The 13,804-nt window shown below is 40.8% G+C and overlaps 1 protein-coding gene across 9 annotated transcripts in view; it reads right to left on the reverse strand.

Annotated features, from left to right (window-relative positions):
• Window positions 1–13,804, reverse strand: part of CSNK1G1 (casein kinase 1 gamma 1) — a 55,263-nt gene that overhangs the window by 13,591 nt on the left and 27,868 nt on the right. For 7 of the 9 annotated variants that reach the window (XM_053365899.1, XM_053365897.1, XM_053365900.1 and 4 more), the window contains exons 10-12: window positions 12,746–12,844; window positions 11,916–12,023; window positions 10,046–10,152 (exon numbers count right to left, since the gene is read on the reverse strand). In XM_053365899.1, coding sequence (XP_053221874.1) covers window positions 10,046–10,152; window positions 11,916–12,023; window positions 12,746–12,844 — 314 coding nt within the window. Of the gene's footprint in view, window positions 1–5,795; window positions 5,839–10,045; window positions 10,153–11,915; window positions 12,024–12,745; window positions 12,845–13,804 lie in introns of those variants that run through there. The other 2 variants (XM_053365903.1, XM_053365905.1) reach the window with 2 other exon arrangements.

The following is a 13,804-nucleotide window of genomic DNA, read 5'->3' on the forward strand; positions in this document are numbered from 1 at the left end:
ATTCCTTAAAAACACCTATTTCCCACATTCATTGTTTCCATCTATACAAACAAGTGGCAGAAGTAAATATGCTAGTGATTACTTCTAATGTTTCCAACACCTCAAATTTCTAAGGTGGAGGAGTTGCCATAAAATGGTTTCCCCTCCCAATAGTCACATGGCAAAAGTGTCTTGTGAAATTCACTATACTGTAAAATTTCTGGCTAACCACGTCCTGAACATGGTTTTTCAGAAATAATACAAGGAGATTTACCCCAGTTCTGACTTTCCCACTTAAGAAAATGGGTGTGTGTATCAGCTCTTAATGCAATGCAAATGATTCCATAAATGCTAATAAATAACAATGGCCTACCACTCATGTCAATGGAAGATGTACACTTTTGAAATATGCAGCTTGTCCAGTCCAACCAAAATATTATGACTGAGCATGGTACGTAGAAAAACACACAGAAGTTGAATAAAATGCACCAATTATGCTAGAAGGCCAGCATCATAATGCAAAGCCATTTGCATATTTCTAAACACACACACTACTCCCCAGATAGATAATGATGTTGCAATGCTGCCAGACAGCACAAATATTCTGCAAATTGCTGCCAGCAAAAAACTTCACTAACTTCTCTGGTTTGCTGTGAGCAAAATTTAAAGTGCTGGTTTTACCCTATCAAGACCTAAACAGCCTAGGACTTTTAACGGCTAGGTGAAAATTGTTATTCAGCAAAACTTTGGATTGGGTTTAATTATAGGGGCTTCCAGATGCCCAACTGCTTAAGGTACACTGCGTTTGTGTGTGTGCTTTTATTTGAATTTATTTTTTAGTTTTGTAAGCCAACTTGTTCCTAAACAGTAACAGAAGTAGAGGATAATATTTTGAAGACAGTAAATACAGGCTGGCAGACAGATTGCTTGTTAAGGTATTTTAGCATTTTAAATGCTGCCCAAATATGAGAGGAGGGTCAAATGCCTCCAAGGGATATAACCTACAAAATAAGGTAGGGCAGTAGGGGACACCACCAACAGGATAGCCTTGGATTTTTAGTTCCATAGCCTATTGCAGCATTTCCCAACTTGGGGTCTTGCAGTTGCTTTGAACTACAACTCCCACCAGCCCCAGCCAAATGGGAGTTGTAGTCCAAAACAGGTGCAGGGCTGGCCTATTGCACACGTTTGGTTTGGTAGCAAACAGATATCTAACATAGTTTTCCTCTCTTTTAAAGGATCAGACAATGTTACAAAAGGGTGATCTAAGACTAAATTCTTGAACTGTGGGTAAAATTCCCTGGGACAGTGAGACTAGTGATCCACCATTGCCAAGTGTCAAGTTCTCCACTGCCCAGAAACAAATGGACAGAATCATATACTCTGACCCCAGCAAGAACTCAGCAAACAAAGTCAGGGGAGGAAGCTACTTAAGTTTGTAGGGAATGCAGGTTGGCCCTAATCCGAGATATTCTCACAAGTGTAAGAGATGCACTCCTGCTGAAATCTCCAACGTCACACACTCTGTCCTGCTACAGGCAGACACCAGGCACAGGGTTAAGAGAAGTTCCCCCAGGCAGCTTATGTTTAGAAGGGGAGACCCTCTGAAGCACACACAGAGTATTTATGATATTTTATTTTTTGTGTAAACCACTTACGATATTTTGGTTCGAAGAAGTAGGCAAATAAGAAATAAATAAAGTGCCCTTCCTACAGCTGCAGTGGGGAGCTATTCCAAAAGCAACAGCACATGATGTGGCTCAAAAGACTGCAGATACATACTCAGGAACTCTGAACTCTTAAAACACACACATACACACACCCCTTAAAGAGTCAGGTATGGCCAAGTATGTCTTAAGACTACAGAACTGCTAATAACCATGGACTTTATGGTACACCTTATGGTGCACATCTATTACTATCTATACCTCTTTGGGGGGGGGGATATATGCACACTGGGTTGTATGCAATGCAGTGCCAAGTTAAAGTCACTAAGCAGGATACTTGCCCTGCTGGTGAAATGTTTTGCACCAGCAGAACGTTGTTGAACCAGAGAATGCATACGCAGGCCTTTGGTAACTTCGTTGCATGACAGACAGCACAATATATTGTGCAATGAATTTCCACGTGTGCAGTTGTTGCATGGGATTCACCTGTTGTGCAACATTAAAACTCATCCTTGCGCTAGCAGACAGAGAGCACTGGATATAGACTATTGTATTTTATGAGCCTGCTTGTTTGTACAGTTTATATTTAAAACAAAAAGGTAGCTACAGATAGAAATGAATGAATATGCATCTGATATGAAAGCCTACAGTTTAATCAGGAGCCTTCTGCAATAGTCAGATCAGGAAGGAAAAATATAAGCATCAGCATCTCCATGTTCTATCCATGGAGATCCATGTTCCATTCGGCCAACCAGACTTCAATAATGGCCTAATCCACAATCATAGTCCAAACATGACTATTTGCTCAAACTACTTCCACATTGATGAGAGTAAATATTTGGCATATATATAGTCCAGGTCTGAAAATAACTTGAAGAAGGGGCAACGGTACACAAGGAATATACCCGTGAAAAGGTAGAGTAAAACACACACAGCCTAAAACACCTCAGTTACTGGAAAATTCATGCCTAGTAGTGAATTCACTAGGCATGTTTATCCTAGCCTGTTTATAATAGCATTCAGCTCAAGACACTCTAGGTCCTAAAGTGGGGACACTTGTACAACTCTCTAAAAATAGAGGCCATGTAGCATAGCCCAAAATAGTTAAAAGTACTTGCATACCACCCAGAAGTAGAAATTTGGTATGCATACAGATGCCCCAATTACAGTTGTACCTCGAAGTCGAACAGAATCAGTTCTGGAAGTCTGTTTGACTTCCAAAACGTTAAAAAACCAAACTGTGGCTTCTGATGAGAAGCCGCAAAAGCCCCATTAGACGTTCGGGTTCCAAAAGAACGTTTGCAAACCGGGACGATCACTTCCGGGTTTGCGGCATTCAGGAGTCAAAACATCCCGAGTTCCAGGGCGTTCAACAACCAAGGTACGAATGTACTAGAAAAGTCTGAAAGAGGACCATTTTAACACCCAACAGTCAAAACTCAAGAATGGCATTTGTTCTCCAGGACAGAACACACACAGGACTGAATGTTGGGTTGTGAGAGTTCTGTTGTTCTTTCACACACTCCAATAATTAACTTATTTTGTTGTGGGAGGAGGAATCATTACCAGTAGCAGCTGGAGATAAGCAATCCATTATTGCAGAATGTAAGCTACATTAGTAACATTTGCCTCTTGCAATGAATACATGATCAGAAGCAAAGGTACTGCAAAGCAACAGGAACCTGAGCTAAAACATGACTCGACTCTACTTTTCACTCTAACAATCTCAATCTTCTCTCTCTCCAGTGCCATCAACGCAGATGCAATTCACAAACGCAATTACAACAGGCTGTGTTTTCAACAGAGATTACAGGCAAATGAGACTTCCTTCAGGAAAGGGCTCATGATTTCAACCCCAAACCTGTTAAGATTACTACCATTTTTCTCCACTACAAGGTATGCAACAGTTATCTGCCCTCTCTTTCAGCTACAACAGTAGCAGGTCCTTATAAGAAAGAAACATGTGTACAAAAGACATATAAACTGGGGAAGGAACAGAGCAGCCAAAATATTCTCAGGGCTCTAGATTTCATGGGTTAGAACAGTAATTTCTTCCCCTGGTGGAAGTGCCTCATTAACCTTGACTTTTAAACTTTGAATTTGATGTTTTATGCAATAACCTTTATAGTTTATTTGACAATAGCATAGAATCATAGAATTGTAGAGTTGGAAGGGACCACAAGGATCATCTAGTAGTACAACCCCCTGCAATGCAGGAATCTTTTTGTCCAGAGTGGGCCTTGAACCCACAGCTCTGGGATTAAGAGTTGCATGCTCTACAAACTGAATTAGCCATCTTCCTTTGGCTGCTTTCGTTCCATATACAGTGGTACCTTGGGTTACAGACACTTCAGGTTACAGACTCTGCTAACCCAGAAATAGTACCTCGGATTAAGAACTTTGCTTCAGGATGAGAACAGAAATCGTCCCATTTCATAAAAAATGCATCCCTTCCTCTACAAAGCCCCGGAGAAGAGAGAGACACTAATCTACGTTACCATTTCTTCCAAAGAGCATCTAGAAGTCACCCTCTGGGAGTGTCTCCTGCCCATTTGGTGAGTGGGACACCCAACACCACACAGATTCCTCTCCACTGCAGTTTTCAAGCAGAAAAGAAAGAGCAGGACCCCTACTTTCTCCATATCCCACACAATAAGAGAAGACAGAAAATACAGGAGTGGGATTGGTGGCGACTATAAACTTTGTGGACCCTAGCCCCAAATCACACATCACTGCTCAGAAAGGTAACAATTTGTTTAGCCATCTGCAGCAGCATTACAGACATCACTGCAATAAAACCTTAAGGTTATCATTTCTTCATGAGAGGGTTCAGGTTAAAATGTATGAGGGCGACACCTCTTACACAGAAAGGAACATGTAGTGTTTTACAACTATGAGAGCCCAGCTAGAAAGGAGGAGGAGTGGAGTTGGTAAGCTTGGTGCATCAGGACAGATAGGGGAGGTTTTACCCCTTGTTGCCATGTCTAAGTGACCCTCAAAACTAGCCAGAAAGCAAGTAAACCTATCTCCATAGCCATTCAGCTGTGACTCTTGGTTTCTGCAGCTCGGACAAGGAAACTTTTGCTTATTCTGGCCCCATCAGGGCTCAAAATAGGTGTAAGACAGAATTGTAAAAATGTTTGTACCCTAGCTTGCCTTTCCTCTGTTGGGGAACAACACATGGTCACACACATGAGAATCCCAGGTGGTCATCCATACAGGAACTGACCAGACCCAGACCTGCTTAGCTTCAGTAAGGGAGTGGACTCATGTGCATTCAAGGTTATACTCTGGCATGAAACATTATGGATGCCTTTTGTTCACACACACTGTTTGAGACAACAGCTGCAGTTTGGGGCACACATAAAAACAAGTATCAGCGATAATCACAATGGTGAGAGTAGTAGCTTTTCTCCAACTTGCAAACAACCCTCATCACATAGGTTGCCTCCTTGTCCTATCCTCACCCTCTACAACAAAATATGAAGCTCTAACCCACCTTCCGCAACCTGGTGCCCTCCAGATGTTTCAGAATACAGTATGACCACTGGCTGACAAGACATCTGAGTTCAAAACACCTGGAGGGCACCATTTTACAAGCTGAAGCTATAAACTAACTCTTCCCTACAAACTGCAGGAAGCCACAGGAAGTCAAGTACTTTGATCTGTGCCTGGTATAAGCAGCCTAGATGTAGTTCAGAAAATAGTTTATTGGTTCCCAGTCCAGAATAAATACTATTTTCTTACTGTAGGAGCCTAGCTCTGGAAATACCAAGCAAAGGGCAACACCCACCCAAGCCACATTTTTACCATGAAGCTGCTGACAGAAATCAGGATTGAAAAGAGCAGAACTCTAGCTCTGTAGCAAGTGCAATGCTTTCAGGACAGTTGTGCCTCTGCCACAAAAATCTGACAACTGACAAAAGTGTGCAAGTAGAGAGAAAATTGCATAGGAAATGTATTGCCTCTAGCTCTAAGCACTTCCTAACTTCAAGTATTTGTTCACCCAAGTAAAACTTAAAAGACAAGTGTTTGGTGTGTTAGGGATGACAGTCCAAGGACTCTGAGCAGTTCACCCACCCCTTCCGTTAATTTCATTTTGATTTGGCCAATCATGGCCTAGTCAGGTTCACGCCCCCTTGTATGTGAACCAGAGAGAGTGACTCACCACAAGTTGAGCATTTTCAGGCAGCTACAACAGACAGTGTGAGGAGAAAGAAAGAAAGACAAATAAAAACACAGAAAGGTAGGGAGACATTAGTTCAGAGGCGAGATGGAAGCATGTCATGGCAAGTCATGCAAACATGCAGTGCAGATCTGTGATACACACGACGTCTACCTGCCTTGTCAAACCTGGTTCCACCTGAACCTTCTGCAACTAACCAGGAAAGAGCTATCACAAGGGATTGTTGCTTTGAGACAAAGTTTTCACAACTGTCTAGGACAACTATGTTAGAGCATCAGAAAATCATCATTGACAGGAATGTGCTCTAGAGGACTTTGGCAGATAGGAGCAGCAAGAAGGTTTCTGAACCTTTTAAGTTGCAAGGAAACTCTAGAGATAGCTGGCTAAAAAGGCTCAAATGCAAATACCTTAAGTGCTTTGATGGAACATGGCAACTGATCAAAACAATACCCCTACATTTCCTTAACTTCATTTATCATTTTGAGAAGGAGTTAGTCTCCCTACATCCCTTGGAAATAAATTATTACCACCACCACTACTGTGTTATTTAAGTTTCAGCATGTGCTGGAGAAAGCAGAAGTAACACTTCTGGCACAAAGGATTTACAGTCTAACTTAGGCAGAACATAGGCGACAGTGGAAAATGTGGAAGAGAAACCAAAATAGATGGGACAACATCAAATGAGCTTATGGTCTGGAGCAAAATAATGGAGAGCCTTTAAATTTAAAGGCTACAAAAGACAAAGCTGGTGTGGAAAGGAAGCTGAAAAAGAGATTTAAGACAATGGGTGACTTTCAGCTACGGTAGCCAGCAAAAAGAGGATGCAATACCATGGATGATGGTTTAAAACAGTTTTAGAGGTGGAAACAGTAGCAGTATTAAGACAACAAGAAAGGGAAGCATTCCATGTCCGCAAGTTTGCAGTCTTGGGAGATTGGGAAAATATCAAATTTCTGCCAGCAACAGAAGTAGGGACAGGTAGTCAGGAGAGGAAGTATCTGAGTGAAAAGATCCTACCTCTGAGAATCAGGGGCAACATACCTCTGAATACCAGCTGTTGAAAAACAACAGCAGGAAAAGTCTATTGCCCGCATGTCCTACTTGTGGACTTCCTATAAACATCTCATTGGCTACTATGAGAAGCTGGATGCTAGACTGCATAGGTCTTTGTTTTGATCCAGTAGGGCTCTTCTTAGGTTCTTAAGATTGATATCTGAATTCTTACCATGTTGTTTAGTTTGGGATACAGGAGTTGTTAGCAATGCAATCAGAATAAAATAATTCATTAGAAGTTGATAATCACAAGTTTTAAAAAGGGAGAATTTTTATCTGTTTAAGAGTAGTAAGCACAAGCAATGAGAGCTAAATGCAAGCAACCAGAGGCAAATGGCTACATTTTGAATGGAAGTAGAGCATATTATGAGCCAGGGAATGAGATAAAGGAAAAGGAAAAAAGAAGTTAAAGAGGATCAAGAACGGCAAAAACAACATATTTAAGGGAAAATTGACATGATTGAAAGTACCAGATTGTTTAAACAGAATGAAAGCTACTCTAAGGTTTGGCCAGAGGAAGGTATTGAAAACTTTGGTAAAAGCAGTTTCAGTAAAGTTAATCTAGCAAAAATCAGATTGAAAAGAGTAAAGGAAGGAGTTGGAGGTCAAAAGGTAAACATGATCATACGGAATGCTCAACAAATTCTGCACTGAAAGGTACTGGATGACAGCTGAAAGTGGGGAAAGGATGAATATAAGGAGGAAATAAGGACTGAGAAATATTTGTATGTCTGAAAGCCCACAACAAGGAACTAGGCAGCACAGAACAAATGAAGATAGCTAGAGAGAGAAATCAGAGGTAGGAAAGGATGGATCAAGAGATCAGGTTGCATGATTGAAGGTAGTGAGCATCTTTCATATATATATGAAGGATACAGAAACTGATGAATGACAAAACTAGGGAATTCTGCATATGGAGGAAAATAGAAAAAGGTTGGATAGAAATTCACAAAGAGATCTTATATTCTTCGAGCAGGAGATTCACAGCAAGAAAAAAAGCAGACAGAAAGGCTTCACTAGCAAGAATAAGTCTGGAGACACACAGACACAGCAGGCTTAAAAAATGACGAAGTCACACAGCTTGAGGTAGACAACATTTGAATGGTCTGTTAGAAGTTGATGGCTTAATAAGTAAATAAAGATCATCCATGGCTGGGAGATGAACAGGCAGAAAGGAAGAGTAAAAGGCAGAGTGAGGAAAGAGAGGAGACGGCAACTTGTCTAGAGGAAAGTAAAACTGAAACGCCTTTTTCAGCTTTCCAAGTTTTACTATACAAGTTAAACACACACACACACACAACATCACCCATCAGTTCTATACATAATTAATTGTCCCTAAGCCCTATGAAATTAATAAGATTGTGGTATCAGTCATTTCCTTTGAATAGCTGTACTTTTCAAATGAAGTATCATGTTGACTAGAAGTCTGTGTGAATTCAAATGTCTTGGAAACTTTTAGCATACCCAGGAAATTGTGGGTAAAGCTTGAATGTGCAATTTCCATGGAAAGGTCAAGTGCAGAGGAGATATGGTACACCGTGTTGTAACCACAGGACCTTCCCCAATTCCACAGTCAACATTAAATGTCCCTAACTTTCTTATTTACTGCAGAAGAAAACAATTATTCACATAGCTCAGCTGTAAAATCAAAGTCAGTAATGGTATTTTAGTGGCATCTCCCACTAAGGGGGCAATCCCAAGCATGCTTACTAGGGAGTAAAAAACCTCAATGAATGTACTGTGATTTATTTTCAAGTTAGCATGCAGAGATATTGCCGTTGTCACAGCTGCAGCAACAAGTCCACCACAGGAGAGTATGTCCTTGGGGACATTCTGGAGTCTTAATTTTTAGGCTCCATGGACATGGCCTAACTTAACTAAGCTGATGCTGTAGCACCAAAGCAAAGGCTGCCTTGCATAGAGCAACAAGCTGAACAATTTATTGAAAGCTAGCATCCAAAGCGAAGTACAAGTACCGAAGCCCAGTTCACTTGAGCAGCACTTGGTGGAAGCTAGTCTGCTGTCGAAAGAAACTCAGGCAGAAAGCTCTGTATCATATAACAATAAATATCCAAAGTAGTTAATATCTCATCCCACCCCCATCTGCTGAAATATATTGTTCCCCTGCAGAGGAACAGAGGCTCAGCTGGGAATGCAAAACACAATTATTAAGTTTGCCACAAGGACCACTCAATTTTATTTAAATACATTCAAATCCTGCATTTCCTGCAGCCTATGAAGCTCTCCTTATGGCTGAAGACAGAAATGTTCGCAGAACGATAACACATTTCTTGGGTAATGGAGTGCTAGGCAACTACTTCTCAGCTGAAGATTCACACCTAAAGCACAATTAGAGGTATTGCATACATTTGCTTTTCTCACAAGCAATTTTAGGCTATTTCCAGCCTAGGAAATAAAGAATCACAATGCTTGCCAAGAAGCCTATGATTGCTGAGACATTCAGTAGCCACAAGACAAGTCAGTCAATCTGCTATGCCTTGATCTATGAAGCCTTTGTGGAACCTCCTTCCCATAATGCATTAGGTGTGTGCTGACTTCATTTATAAAGAAAAGAGGACTACTGATTACCTAGAGAAGATTCCACATCATGGTTCATGTAATGGTAGAAGATCATGCAAAGTGCCACCGGATGGTGGAGATGGAAAAACAGCCAAGGCATTATTCCCTCAACAAAATACCTTGCAACACTCAGCAGGCAGCTTATAAAGTTACCTTACGTGTTTCCATAGCAAAAAAAGGAGTTACTCACAGTCTGACAGGTTAACCTAAACTTGCATAGGCTCAGACTTCAAGAATGAGGGATAAGAGGGACTCTGCCTTCTGCATCCCCAGCGCTAGTTATGCGCATACAGTTTGACAAACAGAAACTACAGCCCTAACTCAGAGGACGTTTACTATACATGCCACTTGCAAATTCTTCTGAAATACTAATTTGCAATGCATGCTCTGGCCAACAGCAACATTACCTGGGCAGTGCAAGTGAAAAGAAGCTGTACCATCAGCAGCAGCACTAAGGATAACATGCAAAAACAAAGCATCTGATAGCAGGTTATGGATATAGGCATCAAACACAAGAACACACAAACTGATCTGACACACAAATGATGCGGGGGGGAAACTGCTTTCACGGCAAACATACTTAGCTTCCTCCACTACTTCCACCTCAGTACGTGCTGCAATTTGTACATTGGAAGGTGCTCCTGTTGGTTCATCGATGTTCAACTCACCATTGGTCGAGCTTACCACCTTAAAAAAATAGAAACAAAGCCCCGACATTAATATGAAAACATAGCCCCGGTTTGTGTCACACGCATTGGCACATTAAATTAAGTGAAAAGGAAACTTGGTGCTCAGAAAAGAAGTTCATTCTATGACCTGGGTTGTAAGTTCTCTGCAAACATTCCAGCACTTTTTTTTCTGATTAGGATATACTTAAAAATGTGTGAGACATAGAATGAATTCTGCAGACTACTAGTTTATGAATCTTAAGGCATTAATTTTTACACCTCTAGCCTAATTTGGGATCAAGAGGGTTCCAGTGACAGAGCAGATCCACAGTGCTCTGAAATAATCAGTGGAAGCATCATCAAAAAGAAAGAAAGCAGTGCAGGTAGTCAAAATATACATACTGTATAGTGTGCATGACCAAAGTTTGCCTGTATAAAACTGTCTGAGGAGTGATGGCTTGTCTCTCTCTCTATATATGTATAACATACACACGCCAACTACAGAGTGAAATAACGACTGAAGCTGGGACCTACATGTGAAGCACATGGTCTGTCCACAAGTTTTGCTCTGCTTAGGGGGGCGGTTAAGGGTTTTGCTTTGCTTTGCTTTTTTCACATGTATGAAGGTAAATGGACTACTAAGAATCTGTGGGCTATTAGTTTTGTTTGCTTATTTTCAACACTACCTTGGAAGCATTGATTTCTCTTTACCAAATGTTCAAGCAATTCTGATTGGTAAGAGGAGGAAGCATATATCAGGGTAGCTGTAGCCAGATACCAGACAGCAGCAGCCTCCTTGTATACTCTCCACAAATTCTCATCTATTTCCTTATTGCCTATTTTCAACTTGCTTCTATTATCCTGACCACTTTCAGATTTCTTGTCTCTCAGTTCTAAAACAGACTCTGCATACTCATGTATCGATTTATTGCAGGGAGGTTGTCATGTAATTCCACTGAAGTCTCAGAACAACTGCCTTTCTGGGTCCTCTGGTCTGAAACTTTTTGCTCCCAAGGTTTGAGGCTTTTTAGTTTACTTTTTAAAAAGTGAGTAAGTGGGTGGGGAAATCACAAAGTTGTATAAAATCACGCATGGCACGGACAAAGTGGATGAGATGAACACTAGGGATCAACCAATGAAGTTGTCAACGATAAATGAACAGTCAATAATAAATAAAGTTCCTGGCACAGAATAATAGAATACAAGAAAGAGTAAATCCTATTGTGCTATTGAGTGAAATTTAACTCTTAAGAAAATAAAGGTAATAGCTTTATGAATAGTTCTAAACTTCTACTTTCCTCTTTCTCCCCCTTTCTAGCTACATAAATTATTATTATTTTTTCTTTAATGATAATTACACCTTATTTATAACTTTGTTCTACCCAATACATGTATTTATAGCATTTGTTTCTAAGACACTGTGGAAATACCATAAGCATGGTAATATTAGTTACAAAATAAAAGTGTCTGGAAGACACTAAAACAAAATCTGGAAAAAAGAAACAAACTCTGTCTAAAGAATCAACATAGACAAATGGTGACATCACACTTGCCTACCAAACACTCTCATACAACACCAAACTGAGGAAATCTGTGTCCCGGAGATATTCTGAGTACAGACAAAGTTCTCATACTGTGCTGCCTCATACCTTGTGACAGGCAATTCACACATTTTAGCTGAAGCATCAAGTCAACCAAATATGCACCAGAATGTGGTGCATATGAACGTTACAAGAAAGTGACTGCGGTAGAAAAGATGTGTGGAACAGAGAAGGACAATACCTGTACTGATCCCCCATGCCGATCTGAAGTTAAGTGAGATTGCAGAAACAAAGCATTGGCTTGTCGCATTGGTGCCATTTCCCATTCTCCGCGACGTTCTGATGCAGACTGCATAGGCATTTGCAAGCACAGAGCAAAAAGACAGGAGGGAAGGCAAAGGTAAACCAGAGCAAAGCAATGCTTTATTTTAAAAAGCACATTGTCAGCTCGCTGCAGGGTGGGTGCCGAGAAGCAAAGCAAGGGAGAAGTATGAATTTTGACAAGTCTACTCTCAACCGTTTGCACAGAAGCCAAAAGCAGTAAATACCAAAGTGGACTTCCTATGGGGGGGGGGGGAATCCAGGGCAAGTCTCTGTTATTAAACATTTTAAAGGTTAGCCAAGCCTACTGGCAGTCACACAACCTCTCACACATGTGTACATAGTTTATAGATCATACACGGATCATAGGTCCAAGTATAAACCTCTCTTCTCAGCCCAGTGCTGCAGGGGAAATGCAGATCATTGCATTACAGCGATGGGTAAAGAGATTTAAAGCCATCCTAATACTGCAATGGGGAATAAAGTCCTATCTTGCAAAAAGAGTCTCTCCTTTCTTCAAAGCCTGACATTCACCATTATATATCACTCATTTCAAATATACAGTAAAGCAGATAAACAGGAAAGATTCTTAAATACAGGATAATATTAATCAATCAGCCTTCCTACCACTCCAGCCACCCAAGAAACAGAATTAACAGTCTTTTCTCTGTATGTCCCTCTTTATAAATTAAGGTTTCAGTAAAGATTTGAATGGAAAGTTATAGTTGAAACAATGTTATGCTAACAAACCTGATTTCGGAGAGGCTGCATCGATGATCGATCCCTATGTGCATGGATGTCTCTTACAGATGGTCCAGACTCCACATGCATGGACCCCACTGGAGTGGGCTGGAAAAGAAACACACACACAAACAGAATTGACCCACCAGGTGACTCTCAAACAATCCGTTGACTTAACAACTAGAGCAGATCATTTTTGAGTAGAAACCAAACAGATGCTGCCCCCTTGTCTTCAATTAATGAACTTGCTGCTTTCAGCCAGTAGCCTACAGCTTCAAGACAAAGAGCCACACCTGAAATGTCATGCTATCCAGCTGGCCACTAAAATGCACATATTTAACATCTACATGAATGTGGTAAATGCCACAGTACTGTTCTGAACTTCTCCTTGTTCTGGACACTCCCCCACCTTCCTGGAGGTTTAATCTTCCCCTGATAATGATGGACAAATGTCTCCTCAGAATATGTGAGGTTTGCTCTTCGACCCCCTCTTGGTCCGAGAGGAGAGTTTGGCAATCAGATTGATTCACCCACCCTCACCCACTGGTCACGTTTGACCCTCTAGAGGGTGGGGAGATAACTATCTGCCTGCAGCCTGGAAAAGTTCCTCAATGCTGCCACACATGGCTGAAGGCAGGGAACAGATTATGTAACATGAAAATAATCTTATGGCGAATTTAGTTGATAAGGGAAAGGAGAAAAGGCAACTAAGTCATACTAATAAAGAAGTAGAAATGAGCACAAACAGTTACAATTGGTCATATCTGACAATCTATGGTTCTGGAGGAGAGCCAAGAAAATATGCATTCTGTCATCCCTCCAGTCACAATACAAGAGCACCAATTGCACCTACATTACAATACCACTTGTTCGGAAAGACACATTTAGTAACTTGAACAAAGAAAAATGTTTGGAGCCTTGAACACGTATATGGCTTTGCAGTAAAGTTTTCAATGTACAGCAAAAAGGTCATATTGTGTTCTCAGTTCATCATGAAGTGATTACTTGCAATGCAACTGGCATTTAAAAGGGACATTATAGAAAGAGCAACAGTCAAGAAAAAAAGGA

The sequence above is a fragment of the Podarcis raffonei genome, chromosome 14 (genome assembly GCF_027172205.1).
Source record: "Podarcis raffonei isolate rPodRaf1 chromosome 14, rPodRaf1.pri, whole genome shotgun sequence".
Classification (NCBI taxonomy): Eukaryota; Metazoa; Chordata; class Lepidosauria; order Squamata; family Lacertidae; genus Podarcis; species Podarcis raffonei.